Source organism: Cygnus atratus, chromosome 1, assembly GCF_013377495.2.
Source record: "Cygnus atratus isolate AKBS03 ecotype Queensland, Australia chromosome 1, CAtr_DNAZoo_HiC_assembly, whole genome shotgun sequence".
NCBI lineage: Eukaryota > Metazoa > Chordata > Aves > Anseriformes > Anatidae > Cygnus > Cygnus atratus.
The window spans coordinates 76707693-76731451 of record NC_066362.1 but is presented as its reverse complement, the minus strand read 5'-3'; the positions used below and the strand labels follow the sequence as shown (position 1 = coordinate 76731451).

At 37.8% G+C, this 23759-nt stretch overlaps 1 protein-coding gene across 4 annotated transcripts in view; it reads left to right on the top strand.

Moving 5' to 3' along the window:
- Positions 1–23759, top strand: part of ABCC9 (ATP binding cassette subfamily C member 9) — an 84882-nt gene that overhangs the window by 20906 nt on the left and 40217 nt on the right. For 3 of the 4 annotated variants that reach the window (XM_050708360.1, XM_035540815.1, XM_050708359.1), the window contains exons 9-20: positions 2222–2386; positions 3874–4029; positions 6814–6948; positions 8184–8346; positions 8934–8974; positions 9866–10008; positions 12345–12453; positions 13646–13756; positions 14691–14763; positions 16406–16511; positions 20682–20720; positions 22300–22401. In XM_050708360.1, coding sequence (XP_050564317.1) covers positions 2222–2386; positions 3874–4029; positions 6814–6948; positions 8184–8346; positions 8934–8974; positions 9866–10008; positions 12345–12453; positions 13646–13756; positions 14691–14763; positions 16406–16511; positions 20682–20720; positions 22300–22401 — 1343 coding nt within the window. The remainder of the gene's footprint in view (positions 1–2221; positions 2387–3873; positions 4030–6813; positions 6949–8183; positions 8347–8933; positions 8975–9865; positions 10009–12344; positions 12454–13645; positions 13757–14690; positions 14764–16405; positions 16512–20681; positions 20721–22299; positions 22402–23759) is intronic. The other variant, XM_050708361.1, reaches the window with a different exon arrangement.

Here is a 23759-nt window from a genome sequence, read left to right as displayed (position 1 = left end):
CAGAGTGTAACTGTGCAGCTCATCAAATAAAGCTTTTTATCATCTTTGAACCTCCACATACTGGATTTGAGCCACAGAGTTAAAAGGCAAAGTACATCTTTTGCCTCAAAAATAGGTGGTGTTTTTTGTTTTGTTTTGTTTTATTTTTGCTTGTTGAACAAACAGGACATTTTAGTTTGGAAATGATCATTTCTGGATCTCAAATTTAGCAACCTGTACCTTTTCCCCTTCCTTTAACTGTTGCACTCTTCGGTGAAGTGTTTTATTTTGTTGCATTTTAATCACCACTGCCTAAAAGGAAGATTAAAATCATCGGAGAACTTGAAAGTGCTCCAAGAGGCTGGCTTGGTGACAGACAGTCACTATTTCTGTTGGATATATTTCAGAATACATTTGTTTTTAATTTACAGATTTTGATAAACTTTCCCTTGGTTGTTCTTGCTATTATGTTTTTCTCCTTTAAATTATTTCTAGCTTCAATTAATGTAAATTACTTGAATTTTATGTTTATTCTGCCTTACTTCTTGAGAACCCTATATATATATTGATAAAGGTATCTAAAATGGTAGTTTGTTATTGTTATCCCTACTATGTACACATGGGGAAGTTAGATGCAGCAGAACATTGAGAGAAAATATTTATCTGACCAATTATGCACTTAAGCAGCCCTCATTTCAAAGAGTCTTGAGCTGGTAACCAAGTCAGTCCTATTATTTCAGCAGGATTTAGGTGTCTTACAGACTTTGGCTCTTTGGAAAACACCATTAGGTACTTATAAATGTTTAAGTACCTCTATGACTTTTGGAATTTTATGGTTTAATTTGTACAGAAGATGTCTGACTGGGGATGGGAAATGATTCCCCCCAGCTCCACGACGGGTTCAGCCCAGACCCAGGCTACCCGTCCACTGTGTGTCTTTGACAGAGGGAGGAGAGTGGAGTGAGGTTAGAATAGAATAAGACAGAACAGAACAGAACCAGAACAGAACAGGAAGAACAGAACAGTTCAGTTGGAAGGGACCTTCAAAGATCATCTAGTCCAACTGCATGACCACTTTAGAGCTAACCAAAAGCTAAAGCATATTATTGAGGGCATTATCCAAACATCTCTTGAATATTGACAGGTCTGTGGCATCACCCACCTCTCTAGGAAGCCTGTTCCAGTGTTTGAACACCCTCACAGTAAACAATTTTTTCCTAATGACCAGTCTGAACTTCTCCTGGTTGGGTGACCATGGTGAAGTGCGCCTGCAAGCTCAGGGCACCTCTCTCCTCCCTGGAGTCCTCTGGCAGGTTACAGCAACCCAGAGCAATGAAAGACTCTTTAAGAGTGTAGGTACACAGCTTACCTTTCAATATTTCCCAGACCTTTCATCTCAGCATCAGGCTGGGGATTTCAGTAAAACAGGCTTTTCCTTTCTTCTTTTTTTGTAAGAATTCCAGTACATCCTGCTTCCAGCTGGATCGGAAATGCCAAAGGAACAGCCTTCCGTGCAGTATTTTGGTACATTTATTTCCTTCTCTGGCTGAAACAGAGCAGCACAATGAACATAAAAAAAACAGAAAAGGAAAACAAATTAAGTGTTTTAAACAAGAATTGTTTTTCCTCGTAGAGGCATTTACATGTCATTTCATGGGAAATACTGGCAGCTAAAACATTTCTTTATTCAGAGTTCACAGGTAAAATAGACTATATTTCTGGAAGGAATTGCTTCCATATTGTACAAATGCAACATACTCAATATTGCAATATCAATGCAATAAACCAATCACGTGTTACAGAAAATACTATTTTTGCAAATTCTTCATGTGCAGGTGGAATAAGCTTTATCTTCTGCTGAGTGGTATTTCTATCCTCCAAATCAGAATTCAATGGATAAACTAATGAACCTAATGAACCTAAACTAATAAACCAAGCATGGTAATCTCACTGTCCCTTTTCTGCTAAAAACAATTTATTTCAGAACTGCTAGAAACATGGTAATCTCACTGTCCCTTTTCTGCTAAAAACAATTTATTTCAGAACTGCTAGAAATTAGGGTCCTAAATCTTTAGAACAGGAACAGACAGTTTAAATTCTGCCTAAATGATTGTGATATGTACAACAGTAAGAGTTATAATTCCTGTAACTTTCCCATATTACCATCAATATAGTTTATTCTAATGCAGAACAGACAATCCCTCCTTTGCCACCGTTGTCATGTTTTTCCTTTTCTTTTCAGTTGAAGGATCCATCAAATTCATATCTCTCCTCAGAGGAATTCCTCAGGAATGTCTATGTTTTAGCAGTTCTCCTCTTCCTGGCCCTTATCCTGCAGAGGACATTCCTGCAGGCTTCCTACTATGTGACTACAGAAACTGGTATCAACCTACGAGGTGCTTTACTGGTGAGCAAAGATGTTCCCATGATCTGCCAAGAAATTCACTGACATTAGCTCCCACTTTGTACTTTCATTTATCTTTTTTTTTTCTAAAGACTCAGTTAATACTAATAGTTTGAGAGAAGATATGCACTGTATTTTTACACAGAAAACTAGAAAATGTAATATCACTGACACAGCCAAAGTCGTGGTAGAAATTCCTTTCACTGAGAACTAGACACATCATAGTAATACGGAGAAGTTTAACACTCAGTCTGTGCATCTAAGAACATATCTCTGCAGATAGTATTAGGTGTATGAAGATAAGCAGCATTATTCAGCATACTGAAGTTTGAAGCTCTGTGTTTGCCTTGTTCATTTGCTTATGAAGTTATTTTTGCTGACTGTGAACAGAGTCATCTGCCATATCATTGGCTGAGCTATGTTTTACTGGAGAGCTGTCCATGAATCATGAGTGGTGATTCTGAACAGTTATGCCCTTTTGCACAGAGCCCTGTGGGATGAGACAGGAGTGATTCATCTCCAAAACTGTCTTTAAAACCAGCATCTATTAACCCTCTGTGAAAGTCATGCTTATGAACTAAAGCCAGCAGCTCTAGCTCAAATTGCGGGCTGTAGCTGGAACATCCACAAACCAAACTCCTCAAAAAGTATCAGGACTTTGAGCAGAACAGAAGTTGGACTGATGTTCTCCCAGGTGTAACTAACCACAGGAGTATTGTGCCATTGTGGAGGCTTCTCTTTCTGTGTGCACAGTGACTGATGTAGCTGTTTTAAACATTTTCTCTCTCAGGATAGAGGGTATAGACTTAGTGAAGAAAGAGTACCTGATTATTTCCTTATGTTTTTATGATTCCTGGTTGCCAAAATGGCGATTCTATAGGATCTACCTTGCTCACAGACAAAACAGGGCAAAGAGTACAAATTATTTTTAAAAATTCCCTAAAGCTGCACTGTGTGAAATTTAATCATAGCAGTGACTGGGCTCACAGCATTTGTCTTTAAAATTCTTGTAGGTAGAAGCCCTAATTAACCTTAAACCCTGTTAAGCTCCTACAGATTTTATGGAAATAAATGGCTAGGTACAGGAGAGAAATGCAAAGGAATATAAATCCACCCTGTTCAAAACTTCATAGCTTGAATTCAACTATTTCACTGGAAACAAGAATTTCTTTGACAGTGCCCGGAAAACCAGGCTCACCACGTGTTTATTAAAAAAAGATCTGCCCAGTCTCCTCAATGTTGATGTTTTCTTGTCATTTTGTTCTGTTTTAGGTCTGCATTAAACAGCAAAGCTTTTGGAGTTTTTAAAAGTCTGTTCTCTCTCTGGTTCTTTTTCTCATTCTGTCTCCATCTCTCTTTGTCTCAAGTGAGAGAGTGGGAGAAAGTCTGTGCTAGGTAATCACTGATACTGAAATGTGAAACATCCTGCTGCTGCTATTGCTTTATAATGACATCATTTTCATATATGCCATTTTATTCCTTTCCCACAGGCAATGATATACAATAAGATCCTGAGACTTTCCACATCCAACTTGTCCATGGGAGAGATGACACTGGGACAAATCAATAACTTGGTCGCCATAGAAACAAATCAATTAATGTGGTTCTTGTTCCTGTGCCCCAATCTGTGGGCTATGCCTGTTCAGGTAGAGCATCAAAGTAAGGGCCAAATGTCAGGATCCTCCAACCTGTTTGAAAAGAGTATACGTCTTCTGTGAGACTAACACCAAATTCAGAGGGGAACCGCTAGCACTAGACTTCATGGTCATTTTCCTGGAAGAGGACTAAGAAGCAGAAATGTGGCCCATCATCTCCTCCAAGAACTGGAAGGCTGTCTCTTAAAGGGCCGATAAAGAGAGGATTTTCTTTTTTTGAGTAGGATTTTGCTGTCATTGATATGATCTGTGGCTTTAAAATTATGACCTGTCATCTTTTCCTGGCTCATCTCTCTTCCTCTACCGACACAAGTCATTGCTTTTGCTTCTGCCACATAGCAGCAGCAGGGGCATCTCTCCAGTGTCAAGCGTTGCATTTGCAGTGCCCACTTGTAACTGCACTTTGTGGCAGGAACAAAAAGCAATTGAATTCTGCTCTGTGACTGATGGCAGCACCAACAGTGTGCTGCGTAAAATGCTCAGAGGTGCTCTGATACAAACACCTGGTTTTTATCAAGGCTGGAAAAAAAGGAAGAGCAGATGTGTAGGAAGGAAAGGTAAAAATTATTAGCCTGAAAGAACTCTTCAGAAGTACATAGATAACTAAGGTCTTAGATAACTAAGATAACTAAGCCACACTGATTTTCCACGAAGCTTGAAACCCTATAGCACCTTCAAAATTTTAGCTTCAGGTGGGATTGGCATGCTCCTAACCTATAGGTGACCCCATCAACACCAAACAAGTTAAAAATGGGATAGAAGCCATTCTTTTTGCCTGGAACTGTGTCAATAATTGATTATAATAGACAGTAGTAAGACTACTGCTAATGGAAACAAATATTGTTTTTATGTGTATATTTTAGGATATGGTAGGGTTTAGAAGGTCATAAAATAACTAATAGAGAAAAAGACCAAAAAAAAAGTTTGCATGGTAACAGACGTTAGAAATAATGCAGAGGATTCCGTTTTAAGTTATAAATCAATAAAAAGAGGTTTCCATTTCACATCCAGGTTTATTTGGAAGTGTTGCTGTTAATATTGGAGTGTTACTAAATGAACAGGCTGTCTAGTTCCACTGAAGGAATGTAATGGCCTTCCTCATCAGTACTGTAAAAGGCTAGTGTGAGGAAACTTCTGTTCTTGTATTTCACTTTCAGGGAATCAGTAGGCAGTGAACACAGGGACAACCTGATCATATCTTTGTCCAAGAATGAGCATAACATCACCCAGGAATTAGCACCTGATGATGAATTTAGTGAGTGTCTGTGGCCTGGGTTATACTAGTCTCCTTCTGTGCTTAAGCACTATAAATTGTAGTGAGTACTTTACAGCTCTGCTTCAACAATAAAATCAGAAGGAAAATACTATTTCCTTCTCAAAGTATTATGCAGATGATGTCAATGGCACTGTTATTGTGATAATGTGTCTTTATGCCTGTTCAGTTCAATTGGCAGCTCTTTGAAAAAAAGAAGGAAAAAAAAAGAAGAGAACGAAATAACCCTTGGTAACTATGGGCTGGATTAGAAACATACTGCTTTGGAAAAAATGATGGAACTATCCTGTCTTGCCTTATGCAAAAGAGATGAGCTTCCAGGGGTGTCCCAAGAAACAACAGTTGTAAAGGCTGCCCATTCCTCAAACAGAACAGCTTCTAGCAAATACTGAATTTATATCCACCCAGTGTGATCAAATGTAGTGTAACTGGCCATAGCCTGCTGAAAACTGTCACTAACCTTAGGAAATGTATTGTGTCTCCACCGATATATTTGGCCTACTATCATATGCTATTTTGCCCTACTAGGGCAAAAACTCATTACAGGATTGGGCCTGCAGTAAGGATTTTGGAGTTTACCCCAAGTAGAAATTATTACCTGTAACATTGTACTATTCTGCTAAGAAAAAGGCATCTAGGTATGTTAACTTGCATTACAGATGCCTAAAAATCTAAATAATGCTTTCAAAATGTTGAACTCCACTGATTCTTATTTTTGATACTGTATAATAGGGCAGATTTAAAGAGAGAGCTGAGTCATGTAAGGGAGAGCAAAACAAAGTGGGGAACAAGTTCTGTGTGTCCTATGACAGGATCTCTCTGTACCATAAAGTGAAGCTTTATATGAAAATACTTATGTTGTAGAGCTTGTATTAACTCTGGCACCAGAATCACAGTAATTGCATCAGAGTCATTCCCAAGTAAACCTTTGTGGGTACTGTTCCTAAACATTTTGTAGTGCTCAGCTAGCACCTTGGTACTTTCCTACAGAGCTACATGGTATTGATGCACAAACTCATGCTTGTGTCACGCCCAGCACGTCTGCTTTGTGCTTCGGTGCCTGTCTTAGACATGCCTCTGTCTGCAGTTGGAAGAGGACCCATCAGACAGAATGCAAAAGTGATTCATGACAGTTCCATGACCTTCGAATGCTTCCAGCTTGATGTAAGGAGCTCTAGTGTAAATAAGAGTTGAGGCCAGTGATTCTGTCAGATGCCTTGGGGCAAGCACCATCTTTTTTGGTGCTACCTCAGTTCTTTGGAATCATTGTCTGGTATTAGGACTACCAGGCACCAAAACAAACTGTGCAGTTAATGTCAGAAATAAAGGCATCTGGGTTCGTTTCCCACACTTTCTAAACATGACCTTCTGAAATAAGGTCTCACTTAATTCCTAGGAAACATTTAGCTGTTTATTAGAAGAATAAATATATAGATATATTTGCTATCATTCCGGTGTATTGAAATCTACTTTTGCTTCTATATTTCTTTTTTTCTTCATAGATAATAATGGGTGTAATCCTACTCTATAATTTGCTTGGAGTGAGTGCCTTGGTTGGTGCAGCAGTTATTGTACTGTTAGCTCCAATACAGTACTTCATAGCTACAAAGTTGGCTGAGGCTCAGAAGAGCACACTGGTAAGTAATTTATATCTGGGGCAAGCCATCACTTAATTCCATCATTCTTCCCTTTCTGTTTCTCTGTGGCTCAGCAGCCCTTCCTGTCTGAGAAAAGCACCTCGATGTTTGTCAGAACGAATCCAAAGAAAGCGTGTAGGCCTTGGCTTGTCCTCTCTACAGAGAGTATTTTCACCCAAATGGCACAGTTTTCTCTGAATTCAGTTCCATGAAAGGATGTTACTCCTAAATTCAAATGTTGTATTTCATGGTATGTTACCAAATAGTACAAATGACTGATAAATTATGGGAGTATGTTATTAAAGAATGTGTACAACCCCCCTCTGAAATGGCTGGAGGTTACATTCTCACTCCAAGCCTTTGCATTCTCTAAAACTCAGCTAGCATTGCTGGATTAATATCTATTGCGCCCTCTTCAATGCTGAGAGTTTATTTTATCATCTAATTTAGTTTACCAGTTGCAAGTGTTTTCTGATACTTTGTCTAATGTTTAACCTTATTCTCATGGTCCTTGAACTTTTTTGTCAGCCTTTGATATGCGAGTCCTCAAATATTTAGAGATCATTGTTATCTTAATATTCAGTAAGCAAATTATAGCTAAGTGTATCTACTCTTCAACATACTTCAATCCTGTTGAGTTATTGCAGTTTATAACAACAGAGGATTTATCTTCTGCATCGTTTCAGAAATCTTTCTTTCACCATTTCTGAATCTTTCTTGTTGCTCTCTTCTGAATTCCTTCTGACTCATAAAATCTTTTGTGTTATGATTTTACCTGCACATATGAGCAATGGTTTCTGGTGAGGAACAATTAGCTAAATACATGAATAAACATCTCACCTATTTTCATGACCATTCTGTATGAATCCCAAAATGAATCTTGTATCAGCAATTACACATGTGTAGTTTTCCATCTGTTCTTATGGACACCATCGACCTACTAATCCACCTTCCCGAGTTTCAACCTGTTTGAGGGATTCAGGTATTTTGTTTTATTTCTCTTCTCAGAACAGAGTCACTTAATTTTCCCTCATGATTGTAAGTATTTTAATATCTCCAAAGAACCTGAAATTGTATGTTGCCTTACTCTGTTTGACAACAGAAAGTCTGTGCAAAATCACAAATAAAATTATAATTCTTTAATGAATTTTACAAGAGAATTAAAGGGAAAAAAATTCTCATTAAAAATACAAAACATTGTCAATTTCTTATCCTTGTTTTCTTTTGAAATAAAGGACTATTCTACTGAGAGATTAAAGAAAACCAATGAAATACTAAAAGGCATAAAGTTATTAAAGCTCTATGCCTGGGAGCACATATTTTGTACTAGTGTAGAAGAAACAAGAATGAAGGAACTCACCAGTCTCAAAACATTTGCTCTTCATACATCTCTTTCCAGTAAGTAACTGTTTTTAGCTCTTGGAAATGCATCCTGTTCCTCATGTCAACATTCCTTCTGACTTCAGCTACAGTGAGATACAGCTGTGTCTATGACATTATTCTGTGTGGAATGTATTACAATAAAAAGACATGACAAATATATAACACAGAAACTTGAGAAGACGTCTTGTTGATTTTTGTAAGTTTTCTGTCACCTTAATTATGACGTTACAACTACAAGTTGTTTTATAGCAAAGTTGATTACAGCAAAGATGAATTATTGTCTAAAAGAAATTGTATTCCTTGTACTGAGGAAGAGCTGAGGGGATAATGTTTTAGTTATGTTGCATAATAACTGTGCACATAAAACGTTTTATCCCAGTTCACTAAAGTATACAAATGAGATAATTCTTTGGCTTATTCATTTGTATGTTTAAGATCTCTCTGTCACGGAAGGAAATTTCTTCCTGCAGAGGAATTTTCCCTTGGGAGTTTCAAGTACTTGAATTGGAAATATCTGGATTATTCTAGTGCCATACAACTAATTGTAAGACTGTTTTTTATATGTCATGTAATCTGATGCCTATTTTATCTCTCTTCCCCAGTTTTTATGAATGCAGCCATACCAATAGCAGCTGTTCTTGCAGTAAGAAATGCTTTTTATCACTTTTTCTTAAAAAGGGGGAAAGAAAAAGAAGGGAGGAGAAAGAGAAGAAGGACACTGGTGTTATTGCAGGACCATTGTTAACGGTCATAAAACCAGCACATGAGTTAATGCACGTGTGCTGGCTGGAGCATAGCATGACGTTAAAAATGCCCATTCCCAGTACTGGTATTTCACCAGCTGTAATTCAGAAAAAATGAAAGGCACATTTTAGAAACTCAGAAGCTCTCATTTTGAGAGCTCTCATTGTGAGCTCTCATTTAGGTGGCTTTGCTTTTCTGTTGTCTAGCAGTGAAAAAGCATTCCTGTTACACAATGCATTGTAAGCCTCCATTTCAGTATTCACGAAAGCATACTACAGAGTTTAAGGAGAAATAGATTTTGTTTGTCCTCTGGCCAGATCTCAATCTCAGCCTATTCACTACAGTAGTTATGGCCTGCTGGTCAGTAAGAATTCTGCAGAGACCAAATTCTGGCCATACTCAGAGTATGATGATGGTGTGCACCAGAATTCAATGAAATATGATTATAGTTCTGTATCTGTGAAAAAAGCATAACATTTAGTAGATTTTTTTCTGAGTTGTCTGTTTTCTCTAAACACTGAAATCAGCTACAAAACTTTACAAAACTAAATGCTTTGATTTTACAAAGATTTTTATTTTTCATTCTTAATTGCATGAGTCACTTGAAATTACTGGCAAATGTTTAGATTCTTTTTTACTTTAACAGGACTCACCTTTTTCTTCAATTTTCTGGAATTCCCAGCAAACTGAGATATGTAGTTCTTTGCCTTATTGAAGTAAAACATTTTGTTTGCTTTCTTTGTTTTCAAGAGCTTTTATACTAATATGCTCTGTTTTTCTGATGTGACAGACATTTGTGACTTACGCATATACCAATGACAAGCCACTGCAGCCTGCCCAGGCCTTTGCATCACTGTCATTGTTCCACATCCTTGTCACACCATTGTTTCTGCTCTCCACTGTGGTTCGTTTTGCAGTCAAGGCTATCGTAAGGTAAGCAGTCCTTGTAGTTTCTCCAGCTCTTAACATCTACATTCATTAATACAGCAGGAAAGGTGCCGGAGAAAAAGGTTGTTCCTACCTGGTCACCTGGAAGAGGATTTAGAGGTGGGACTCAGAATGTCTATAAACCTGAGAGAAAGCAGAGTAACCATTTCTCTTCACTGCATGATACAGAGACAAATAAGTGTTCTGTTCTTTTTTATAACTTCACTACGTTTCTAAGTCTGGATTCAGAACCAGGCCGGTCTCTCTTGTGTTGAGGTTGCTTCTCTTCTCACAGTGTTGCCACCTATCATCGCACTCACATAGTACTTTTCTGGGCTGTAGCCAACACAGAGGATGATAAGAGAGGCTGGGTTGCAGCTATCTAGCAAGGCTTGCCTTGCTGGTGCAAGGAAGAGCAGCAGGCTGAACTTGACCTCCACAAAGGATGCATTGTGCTTTAAGTGAGAAGTTAGTATAATCCTCTCTCATTGTCTAGTGATAGCATGGACTCTCTTTGGAAAAAGAGTGGTTGGAGGAACATTAGGCACCGAAGAACTACTTATGCAAGAACAACAGCACTACAGGACTTTTCTTGTAGAGGAAATTCTGATTTTTTACTGCCATTCCCCTGAATGACATTAAAGAGGTGCAGGAGAGGAAGCAGAGAAAGGCAGAAATTTGTGAGTTTAGTCTCCAAGTGCAAGAGATCTTCATGTCAGGACAGCAAGGAAGCTGGCACGAAGTGGAAAATTAAAAAAAAAAAAAAAAAAAGAAAAAGGAACTCATAAAATGTGTTGCTTCATCAGAAGCATGTGTGTGCCAGGCATACGCTTCTGCAAGTAACCTGACAAAACAGCTTCCTTTGTGCTGGGGTACAGAACATTTAATCTCAAGGAAGCTGGTTGGTAGTAATTCAAATTTCAGATCTTCAGCTTTGAATCAGTGGTCTGTATGGAAAGAGTCACAGTCATAGGGCAGTTATCTAGATGTAGACACTGCCAGGCTGTCCGAAGAGGAACAGACTGACACCTGATGGGCAGTAACATGTCAGAGGTCAAGCACTAGCAGGACATGAAGATCAAACTGGCCTTCCCACCTGGAAGTTCCTTAAAATAAAAATTAGTGAGACTTCAGGCTACACAGCTGTAATTTACCAGCACCACACTCACTAAAAACAAAAACAAATTAAACAAACAGTGTTTATTTTTATCAAAGCAGCATCAGAGCCACATAAGAGATTTTCCCTACGTTGAAAATGCTTTCTGACTAGTGGAAAATATTAAGTCTGCCTTATAAATCATCCTAGCCTATACATCTTTGTACTATATTTAACACAGCCTTGATATCAAAATGGTGTGGGCATTTTCCTTAGCACTGCTGGCCATCCCTCGGGACATTATTTAAAAATATATTTGCCAAAGCAAACTTTATCCTTTGGCAATCTTCTTTGCTATCATCTTTCTCCCATGAGCATCACATCCCCCAAGTAAAGAATGAAGAATGCCTTCCGTCAGTTAAATATATGTATACAAGTATGCATTTATGTTAAGGTTAAAACACTAATACTTTGGTCAGAATCTCCATTTCATTTTAAAGAGTAGTTCTAGTAATACAAAAACTTTTGAGGGTACCTGTCCTCTTTCAAACACAAAGTAATGTTTGATGTCTTATTAGGCAGATGATCGGAGCAAGGTTTCTTATCTTCTCTAAGATAAATTCTTGCCTGATGCAGATATACTTCTGAAAGTCTGAAATTCTGTTATGTGAGTTAGACATCTAAAGAACAGGTATACCAGCAAGAGGAAACTATGACAATAGCAGTACATTCTTGCTAACCACTACCTCTGTAGCTTGAACAGGTACTGGTTATTCCATACAAAATGCTCAGACAGGTCTTGAAACAGGTCTGCTTTCCCATTTACAGGTTCATGTTCAAATCATTGATCTAAAGGCATATATCCTCCTGCTTTCTCCTGCACCTAGATCTTAGTTTTTGCAAAGTGATGTAGCTTCACCATGGCAGGCGGGAGCTTATGTTCATCCCTTCCTCAGAATGATGGAGCCAAGTAATTATGGCAGTCTTACAGGAGGTGGGACAGAAGGAAGATCAAGCCCTTCTGTGATGAAGAATTAAATGAACCTTTGTGGTGTATTTCCCAGGAAGCAGTTTTACAAAGTAAGCATAGAGAACTCTTGCTGTATTGAATATTGAAATATTTTTGGTGTATCCTGCTGGCTGGACTGCAGATAGCTGGAAAAGTACCTGTGGAAACCTGGGCTTATTTAACTCACTGTCCTGTGGTTGTTTTGTTGTTGTTGTTTGTTTTGTTTGTTTGTTTAAGTGTACAGAAGCTGAATGAATTTCTCCTCAGTGATGAGATTGGAGATGACAGCTGGAGAGGTGGGGACAGCTCTGTGGCTTATGAATCCTGTAAGAAGCACACGGGACTTGTAAGTTCTGTTTCATGACACTGAATTTCAAAGCAGAGAACCCATACAGCCCAGGACAAGGCCAATGGCCTGGCTGATAGGGTTCAGTTTTTTTGGCTTCTTACCTGACATTACTGTTGACCAGTTTTATAACTATCCCAGGTGCAATTCCTGTGTTTACAAGGATTGTTCTGTACATTGACAGTACAATCCATGGTACATTGGGCATTTTTAGGTAGGACAACTCCCTGCTCTGGGAAATTCAGGACTGGAAGTGGAAAAAAACAACACTGAAGTTTGTGAAATAGGAATTCATTCCAAAATGCTGTTGCTGGAGTGCTAAAAATCTAGTGAATTTGAGTAAAATTTGAGGAATAGTTCTAGCCAAGACATCAATGACAACAAGGAAGATGATTTGGGAAAAGACTTTTTTTCGTTTCAAAATTTTTCTAAAGCTAGATAATTCAACTGTTTCAAACTGATGGTATCATTTAAAATGTGACTAGAACTCGAAGAAAGCAACAGAAAGAATTAGCACAAAATAAGTTTTATTTTGAGCTGAATTAACCTTTCCAACCCAAAACAACATTTTTTTTTTCTGTCTTAACAATTATAATAAAGGAAATAAAAACAAAATTATTTCAGTGTTTATTTTGTTTCTTCTGTCTACCTACTATGCCTATTCAGCTCAATACAGTGCTGCTTACAAATACCCCAGGTAGCTCTAAACAAGCTAGTTCTACAATCACAATTATGCATTAGTGGAGGATTCTGCACAAGCTAATATAATACGCTTTTCACTGTTGCATCTGTTTTGCTTCCAAGAACCAAGCTGTTAACTCTGCGTGTCTTTAAGTCACTCTGTGTGTCTGTCAGTGACTTCTACTGACACAGTTTTGTTTGGAGCTACCTCAGGTAGGGCAGACGCACCTAGTAGTTTGAGGAGGATGACAGAGCTGTAATTTGGGATGGTTACGCATGGGAGACCAGCATCAAAGAGATCAATCCCAGTTCTTCACTTAAGGATGTTTAAAACATTGCAATATATACAACACAGTATAGTGTTTTATCACACATATTGAAAAGCACTGTTTTCTTCTTGTGACCAAGAATGGTGGGAGGAAAGGGAATGGACTTTCTTTTTTCTACGGAACCAAATGCTTTCCTTTCTTGAGAATTCCAACTTTTCTCTTCTCTTCACCTCACTATTTAGCACACCAAGGCCATCAACAGGAGGCAGCCCTTGAGGTATCAGCTTGAAAGCTATGAACAACCATCAAGGAGGCAAACACGTCCTGTGGAAACAGATGACATCGCAATCAAGGTGGTTAAAAAAAATCAACACATACTGTCCTCCTGCTAAGTACTACAATACTAGAAAGCACCTAATTGCTGTTCCTTTTCCAAAGGCAAATTGTCCATTGCAAGAACAAGAAAAAATAAAAATAAAAATATAAGCACTTTATCCAAAAATAAAATGTGAAGAATTGTCTTCAGACCACCTATTTACAGTGTTTCCCTGTCTTTTCAGGAAACAAGAGGCATCATGAGTCTAAAGGAACAAAAGCTAGATAATCTGATTCTCAGAAATTAATATAGATTTTTTAGAGTTTCCCTTCATGCACTTCTTTTTCACTCTTAGAACCAGGATAAAAATTTTTGTGTCATTTTTTGTCGTTTATTCTGCCACACTATTTTAAGTTATTTTGGACAACTTTTCGCCACATATGTCCTTGTTCTCTTTGCAAATAATGTTTCATGGATCTGTTAACTCCAAAGGAGGTATGCACATAAAGGCCAGATTCTACTGGGGAGTGTTTTTCTTATGTTCAACATGAACCTTGAGAATATTTAATGTGTACTTTGGGAATCCATTCACAATAGGCCATATATCACAATATGCAGAATTACTCATTCCTTGATGAGCTATGGTATTTAGAATGTCACCTGTGAGATCTTGTGATCATTATATTCAGTGTTTAATCTTTTACTTGACAGAATGAAAGTGTTTGGTACAGCTCAAGATCACAACTTTATTGCCTTTCATGCTGTGTATATATTTGTGTATATAACCTTTCTTATTCCCAAACATTTCTGAGTTTGACAATCTTTTCTAACCTAACTTGCATTTTTATGTCTGTGTGAGAATACCTCATCATTCCTCATAGGTTTTTTTAGTAACATATTTTAAATACAAACTAGACATTCTAGATTTTGCTCCTCATGTTTGTGTGTCTGACATGATAATTGTTTTGTAGGTGACCAATGGATACTTTTCATGGGGAAGCGGTTTAGCTACGTTGTCCAATATAAACATCAGAATCCCAACAGGTATGATAAATGCACATCTTAAAAATGAAATACGTAATATCAGATTGCTAATAATTCCATTTCTTGATGTTGTTAAAGGTTCAAAAATACAAGTTTAGTTTTTTAAAAGAAAAAATTAAGATTAAAAATATACACAAAGTTATGAATTATATTGGACATGGAACTTTGTCATCAATATAAAGTACTATATATACACAGAAAAAAAAATGTAGTTTTTATATACCTGTATTGTTTATATTGCTTTTATAGTCACAGGAACAACATCAACACTAAGAATAAATGTAAAAAGGATGGTTGCAGAAGAATACATTTTTTTATTTTTAATAGGAAAAAAAAAATGAGAACTCCAGACTTCTTCAAACCACAGGTCCATCTAGTCCAGGATTTTGTTTAAGCAGTGGCCACCAGTCAGTGCACAGGGATGCAGCAGTCATATGTTGTACTTCTCCTCTCATTCTTCAATGTTACAGTCTCCCAGTACACAGCTGTTTTCATCTCAGTGCATTCCTTGACCTTCATGCAGTTTGTCTTTTGAGGAATCCTGAATGAATTTCTTTTTCAAGTAGTCGTCTGGTCTGCCTCCTCTACATTTCTTGTATCCACAGCATCTTTTGGCTAGGACATGCACAGGTTTACAGAACATTGATTTGTTTTGGAAAACCTATGTAGCAAGTGCAAAAGCTATTTTTTACTTTGATAATGGTGAATGCTATAAAATTCCTAATGCTGGTCTGGTGGTATTTCATGTTATTAAATAAGATTTTATATATATGCATATATATGAATATATATATATTATATCCTACTGTTTACTTTCAAAATAGTTTGTTCCTTTAAGCTGACACATACTGGATGTCACACAGCTGGTTAGTAATCCTAGAGTAATTTATTTTATATAATCTTTTTCACAGTAGCATTCGGTGTCCTATACATGAATGAACATTCCTTTGTGCTGGTCCAGTCCCACATGTAACACCAGGAGCAGGTCTTTGCTCCAAGGAGTTTACAGTCCAAGGCCACAGGTTCACAAGTTTGGTCAGCCATTCTAAGAGCTTACATACTTTGGAAGGAATGAGTCCATTAACACATTATCTGGCAAGAAGCTCACCTGGCAAAAGCAACAAATAACACACTTTGTGATTTCAATAAGGTTGTGGCAAGATCTAACACCATTACCACCATACGGTGGGACTGCAGATGGAAAAGTGGGGGGAGGAGGAGGCAGGAGGAAGAGTACAGCAAAGGAGAAGAGAGTAAAATGGATCTTCTTTCAGATGCAAACACTTCTGTGATTGGCCCAAATTTTCATGGAATCATGGACTGAATAATTACTGCCCAGCCAAATTATCATTTGACCCTAAATAATTTTCACAAAATAATACATTCTCATACAATGTATGATAATGTATGTCAAAGCAATATTCTTGTGCTTATGGGACTTGTTGTGTACTTGTACTATCCATTAAAGTGTATTTCCATAGTTGAACAGATGCAATGCTATCTAATTACATAGTGTATACTAACAAATTTAACCAACTATCTCAAGTGCTGTAGAATGGGATCTAGTTGGGCCTCATGGACTTGAGTAGTTTTTTTTTTGTTGTTTGTTTGTTTTTTAATGTGTTTGTTGTTATTATCATAGGTCAGATGACAATGATTGTGGGTCAAGTTGGCTGTGGCAAGTCATCACTTCTCCTTGCTATATTGGGAGAGATGCAGACACTGGAGGGAAAAGTTCACTGGAGCAAGTACGTATCATATAGCTATTAATTGTTTTCATTCAAGAAGGAAGTAGCTGGATTTTTTTGTGAGAAATGTAAACTTCATGTCTCATACTGCTTGTTAAATAATTACCCATGTGCATCACCCGGATCCTCTTTGAAAAGCATCAACTGAAAGCTTATGAGCGATTTTCATTTCTGGTTCATAGCAGGCAGAGCAGAGTGCCTCAGGAAGGGAAATGGGCCAGTATGGTGATTAATACCTAATATATTAGCACTAAGAAATGACTGGAATAGAAAGAATAGAATATACTCTTCCTATTATCAAATATCCTTCCGTGGTGTGAATCAGCTCTGGGTTTACAGTACTCATTATATTAGAAGAAAATCTTACAGCAAATAACATGTATTTCCCTGTTGTGGTAAGAACAATGAGGTTCAATTTACATCTGTTGTGTTTCATCAGAGGCGTTTGTCGTCTAGTAATACTGTGCATAGCATTTGCAACTCAGGTTGTGCAAATAACAAGATTCTTCAAGAAGCATTGAAGGGATGGGATAGTTAACCAATGTAAAAGGAAAAACAATGCTGATTCCTACCCAGACTGTTAAATCAGCGTTATTATGCTGCAGCTGTTCACAAGTGAAGGCGTGACAGTGAAGGCTTCTTCACTTGAGAAGTGGTACGTGTGGAGTACCAGCATATGGGAAAGGCTGTCTTCGCCACTCAGTGATGTTGCTGCTAGCAGAAGAAAAAAAAATAAAGCTTTAATAATAACATGAGAGAAATGTTTTCCCCCTTCCCTGCTATCTGCCCAAGCTTCATCTGTGAAAGTCATATTCTTCTCCCTATGTCTACAGAAAGCAGACTGAGGATGCCAAATACTGGAGAGTGAACGCTCTGAAGAAGCTGTTATTGGGGAGGGGATTGCAGATGGGGTCAGACCTCTGGATCTACATGGATTCAGACCCAATGAATGAAAACTTCCTATGGAACTAAGTGGGACACTAACCTTTATTCCAGCGTAGGCAGGACAGAGGCTGTGGAACGGGTGTGCTGTAACCCCAAGACTTGTTCTCTGGTTCTAAAGCTCAGTTCTGTTTCCTTAAATCTACCAAGCCAAAATCTTCTTAAGTAGCTTTTTGAGGAGAATGGCTGAATTTTGTCACAGATACCAATGTTATTTTTGCCCTATCCCTTGAATAGGAACCTGCTTTGTCATCTTTTTCTTACAGCAATGTTGCAAGCTGGATATTTTTACTTTTCCTGTGTTAGTACGCATGGCATTTTTTTGTTCCCTAGCCATATTTCACTGTCTGCTATTCTAAACGTATGATCTCACTGGAGTAGTAGGTACAGTTGGAGCCAAGGCAAGACTAACTTTAGTGTAATCATATGCAAGATGAAGTTTTGATGGACAAATACGTGACTTGCCATGGTTAATTTTTTCAAGATATATAATGAAAATATTGAGGTCGCAATGAGGTGGATTCTATTCTGAAGTAGTTTAAGAAAAGATGAGCCAGAAGAGTATACATAAAAATTATTCTCACAAATGTTTTCAAAGATACATTTGAGAAAGACTCAAATCAAGTCCTAGAGAAGGATATGAAATCTTAGAAAGATTAGAGAAATAGAGAAATCTTTGAAAGATGCTACAGATTATGAAATATATTATGAAATAATGTTGAACTTTCACAGTGTTTAAGGGATTAGAACCATATTGTCTCTTTACCAGCAATCTGTACACAACCAAACAGGTAACTCAGGTTTTTGCAAGCATCTCAGGCCTTACTGAGTGACTGTTTTCATTGCAAGGTATAATTTGGTTCTTTGCTATAGTTGATGCAAACATGGTTATGTTTTGCTGATAATTTCAGAGTGCCTGACAGAGAGATAAATACAGAAGGATACTTCAGGTATTTAACTGAATGGATCCTATACTTTACAAAATAGCAATAAAGGTCGTATTTACTTTCTTGAATCGCTTTCCATGTGATTCCATATGCATGACTAACGTAGCTACTGATCCAGGGATGATATGCAGTTAAGGTGAATTCTCCAACAAATTCAGGGGGTAACAACACAGTAAAGTAATGATGGATCAGACTTCAGCCATAGTTGTAATGGGATAATCCTGCAATACATCACTGTGAAAGCCCATCATGGGGCTTGAATGCCCTGTTGCTGTTGTGGTTGGCTCTATTGAGAGCTGTATGTTCTATTGCCAGGGTTGTAATCGTTTTGGTGTCTTAGGAAAGCAAGAGCATAACAGATCTTGGCAAGAACAAATCTTATGGGCCAGACCTCAGTTCTTCCCAGTTATATGAGACATGCCTCGGGTGCATTGCAAACCTTTACAAGGAACTGTGGTTTTGTTTTCGCAGTGAACAATCAGCTAGACAGACGTCTTAAACACTGAAAAATGAGTCTATCTAGATTCAGTGATTCAGCTGAGCCTGTTTCAGATCTGAGTTACTGTTAATTGCATACCGGGATGGATGTGGGGAATATGCAAAGATGTATATTTTCCTCATCCACATCAAGCCAAGGAGTCAGAACCATCTTCTGAGACAGACAAGCAGAGAAGAGTAGCTAAGTGGAAGGCCCTTCACTTGGTATACATCCATCGAACAGGTTTCTGTGCAAACAGGCTGCTGTGTACTAAGTGAGAAACAGGGGAAACACAAGAGTTACTTGCATTAGGCTTTCTTCCTTTTTGTTTGGTTTGACCTAATTTCTAACCTCTTTCTAATCTCTCACTAGTGTCCATCTTTTGATTTCTTGTAAATTCTTTCCATCATAGGGAAGACTGTGAGCTTCTGCTGATAAAGGACCAACTCTGGTGAAGCAGTGTCTGTTCAAACTGAGCCTCGGTTTGTGGCTCTCTGACCCTTCTGAGATTACCAGCAGGGATTATTCACCTCTAATCTAACATGTTCTGCAGCAGTTGGTGCATGAAGAAAACACACTGATTGTGCACTTAAGGAAGCATTAATTATCAAAGTTCTTAGAGAGCTGATGCACAGCACAGAAAGCAGCATGTCTCAGTTCTAGCACTTCGGGAAGATGCTCAATATGTGAGTCTGGCACTATGAGGGCTCTGCTATTAGAATTTTTCTGTCCTTTGCCAGATTTGGATCCTCTGCTTTCGAGTGCAGCTGCGGTTACTGGTATCCCAGCAGGCAAAAAGACATTTCTGTTTCAGCAACAAAATACTTCATCTGGAGGATTTGTAGACTTGGGAAGGGAGGATTTTGGGGATTTTTGTTGGTGGTTGCTTTGTTGTTGTTTGTTTGTTTGTTTGTTTAAGTGAGGCAAATAACACATTAATATAATTTTCCTAGTCCTTTCTAATGTCTGTTTCCATTTCCATCTGTTTCCTGTTCCATGGCATAAACTTACTTGTTAAGGTTTTGCAGTTTGGAGTGATGCATTGGTTTTCCTGGCAGCAAGCACCGTTGCTGGTCTAGAACTCCTTTGTATGGCATTCCATGGCCTTGGCACCGTTAATAAGTTAATTCATGGACAAAGAACACCGCAATATCATTACTGTCATTACTGACATTGTGTGTTCTACAAAATGCATTTCATGGATATGATCCTTAGAAGTGGAGGCTGACAAGAAAGGTCTAGGCATTACAGTGCCATGCATAGCTTGATGCAGCCTCGCTGCTACAAACAGGTTCAAAATCTGTTCTGATTAAACAGTAACAGTGTGTCACCTGAACCTTGCGAAATCATATTTGCGAAGGTTGTCTTTGCTCCAAAGAAATCTGATGTTAGGGTAGTTACCAGCTTCCATAGGTCATTGGTGGAACAGTATAGAGAAGCTGACTTATTGATTGTCAATTTTTTATGTTCACAGGCAATGTTAATAATTTCATTTTAACAGGTTTTACAATGCAGTTTTCATTTTTAATTCATTTTCTAACAACATAGATTGCCTGTTTAGCCACTATGCACAATAGATACAAAACAGTTGTATTTAGAAAAGTTATATGCTTTTAATTAGTCCATGTTTATTTTCCCTTTAAGAGCAAAAAAAAAAAAAAAACCCTAACCAGACAAAAAAAAAAGCTGATATTGAGTTCTTAAAGTATGTACTTAACTACAGTTTTCCTGTATATAAAACTTGTGTAAAATGTTATTTTCTCTATTTCCTGCTTACTAAATGTCATTTACCATAACTTACAGTGTAAATGAGACTGAACCTTCTTTTGAAGCATCCAGAAGGTATTATTTCTGTTTTTAGTGTATCATAATACACTAATTTTTTCAGAATTTCCTCAAACTTTCATCTTCATACCCTTCAGCCATCTCTGTGTTTCCTTACTATGTCAATAATTATTTACTGTAGAATTAACTGACAGATTGCTCTAAATCCAGTGGATCCCAGTCTTTCCCAGCCATTGTACCACTACCTCAGTCTGAGGACTAGCATCCCGGAAAGGCCCACGTCTTGCTTAAAAGAGGTTGAGTGCTCCCAGCTTCCATTTGACAACACTGGGAATGTAGTGTGTTCCGTATCTCGCAAGACAGGACCTCCAGATACAAGTCATCATCACATGTACCCTCCCATGAGCTTGCATGTTTTCTGATTGGCACTAGGTTTCATGCTGTTGGTAACCCAGCTGCTTGCTGCATGATGGAGCAGGGCACACGGCGTACAAACGGAGCGATCCAGCTCATGTCAGCCAGTGATTCCAGCCCTGGCTTCCATGAAGGAGCCTGCAGGTTTAAAAGATGGGCAAGCTAAACTAAAAAGGCACACCATAAATGACAAACAAGTAGTGGCACCAATAGCTGTGGTTGGGAGCCACACCGTTATTTGATACCTGACAGTCCTGAGGACATATTTCATACTAGTGGATATCGAACTGCTAAAACTGCTAAAATTTTGGGAGTGCTACTGACTGCTTCTAACCAGCTATTACTCATACCCTATCACCCTCTCTCTCAAAAATACTAGATACTTAACATTCAAAGCTAATTTGAATGCTTGGTTTTAAGCAATGCCATCAAAGAAATGGAAAGGGAAGATAAGTGTTCAGATTTACAAGCCATTAACAGTGCTTCCCACACCTCTCAGGCGTCTCAGAAAAAGGCCTGGCATTATATGAACATTTTTGCCACAATACACAGACAAAACATCCAGAAGTAAAGAATATTCTTACCCTTATTGTACATATTTAATGAGGTGTTTAGACACATTTAAAATTAAGCCTAATAAGTACTTGGGATACTGTAATGATTCCTTCCAAATCTGTATTGAATTGCCCTCTTCTCCCATATCATGTCTGTTCACTGAACATCTAGTAGACTTAAAGGAGAAAAAACTTTGCCTGAGAAAAAGATATTTCATGTGCACAGGCTGGTAAAATAATTTAAGGCTTCAGAAAGCAGTGAGACAAGTATAGTGATGACATTTGAACAGTGCCTTTTTACTACCTGTTTCAATGTTGGAGAAAAAAAATAATTAAAAAAAACCTCATTTTTGTGATAATTTCATCATTCTGAATATTTATAATCTACTTTTGGATTGAAATTACAGTTACTAAATTGAGGTAGGTACCAGTCCTTTTATAGTAGAATAGAGTACAACCTAGAATATAGATTGTGCCACCAGGGGAGAAAGTGCGTGCTGTTCTAACAGAAGCATCTCATTTGAAGTTCTTCCCTTCACTTTAGTAACAATTGCTCTGTCTATGTGTTTCTCTGTATTTTCTATGAATGAACATTGTTTCCCCTGATTCTCAGACAGTTCATAATGCGGATGTGTTGCTTTTTACTAATGCTCTTTATTCATCTACAGTAGAAACAGATATTCAGTGGCTTACGCAGCTCAGAAGCCATGGCTGTTGAACGCAACAGTGGAGGAGAACATTATATTTGGGAGCCCATTTAATAAACAAAGGTAAATATCAAAACACTTAACAAAAAATAAAAATAAAAATAATAATAATAAAAAAAAAATCTGACTGCTTCCCTAAAGGGGTTTTGTCTTCTCCTTCTGGCAGAAGCTTGCAGATTCTGAAAAATATCAATGCACATGAACCCTGGTGTGGATTTAGCTAACCTGACTTTAACCATTTTAAAAGAAAGTTTTTGCTTTAAATTAGCCTTTTGAGGCTCTCTTTCCACCCTGAGTGCATGTCTAAAATTTATGTGAGGAATCACACAGCGGCAGCGGTTCTCCATGGAATACAATGGAAGTCATATGTGTATTTTTCAAGCAGCTAAAGTCAGGTGAGATGAATCCCATCTATGGATGCTAGTGCCGTATTTTTGTTCTGTTTAGTGGAGCTTGAGGTTGCCAGAGGACTATGGAAACAAAGATAGTAGGCAAGTTTCCACTGGGTTTATGTCCTAATCATGCTGTGATCAAGTTTCTGGAGCAGCCACTTTACAAAAACAATGCACATATGCAGATGGGGTGCCTCAAAGAAATAACCTTAATTCTTCCTATAGAAATACAGGAGAAGGGAGTGTGAAAGCTGAAGTGCATAGTTTCTGTTCTGCCTGTCCAGCACTTGCTTCTTACGTCTTTCCAAAAATGCCAGCTAACAAATACAGTGGAAAAAATGACTTAAGTAAAATAAATTGCTGTTGTTTCAAAGGTCATACTCACTTTATTTTAAATTATAAAAAATACAACCCATTCCTCTCAGTGTGTACTTTAATAAGATGTATGATTCTATTCCCACTTAACAAAAGTTAACAAATATCTCAAAATTCAGATAAGCACCTACATTTCCAGGGACCAGGTTCTTCAGCTAGTGCATCAGCCTAAATTCATTCATATCAAAGGGGCAAAACTGAATTAACACCACTCGAATTTTCTGGTCCCAGCTGCTTATTAGCAGATCATCAGAGATACCCCACAGACCTAGAAATCTCACAACACATTTCAAGTTTTTGCAAGAGGTTTCCTGACTCAGGATCAGAAGCACTGTAAGGATCCTTTGCCCTGAAATATCACACTGAAGTTAATGAAGAGGCACCTAAAAGGGGAAGAAGAATAACTCATTGAAAAATGCCTTCAAATACTCCAGAGTCCAGCAAAACTGCTCAGTGATGGGGAAGAATGTACTCAGCAATTTAAGTAACAGAATCTTCAAAAAAGAGTCTTGCCAATGAAAATCTCTGATAAATATGTGATTTTTTACAATGTTTGCCTTACTTATTTTTGCAATTATCATTTGCAAAGCATCACAGGGCCATAATAACTTAGCTGTGAATTTGAGCTTTTTTTTTTTTTTTCATTAATAAAGC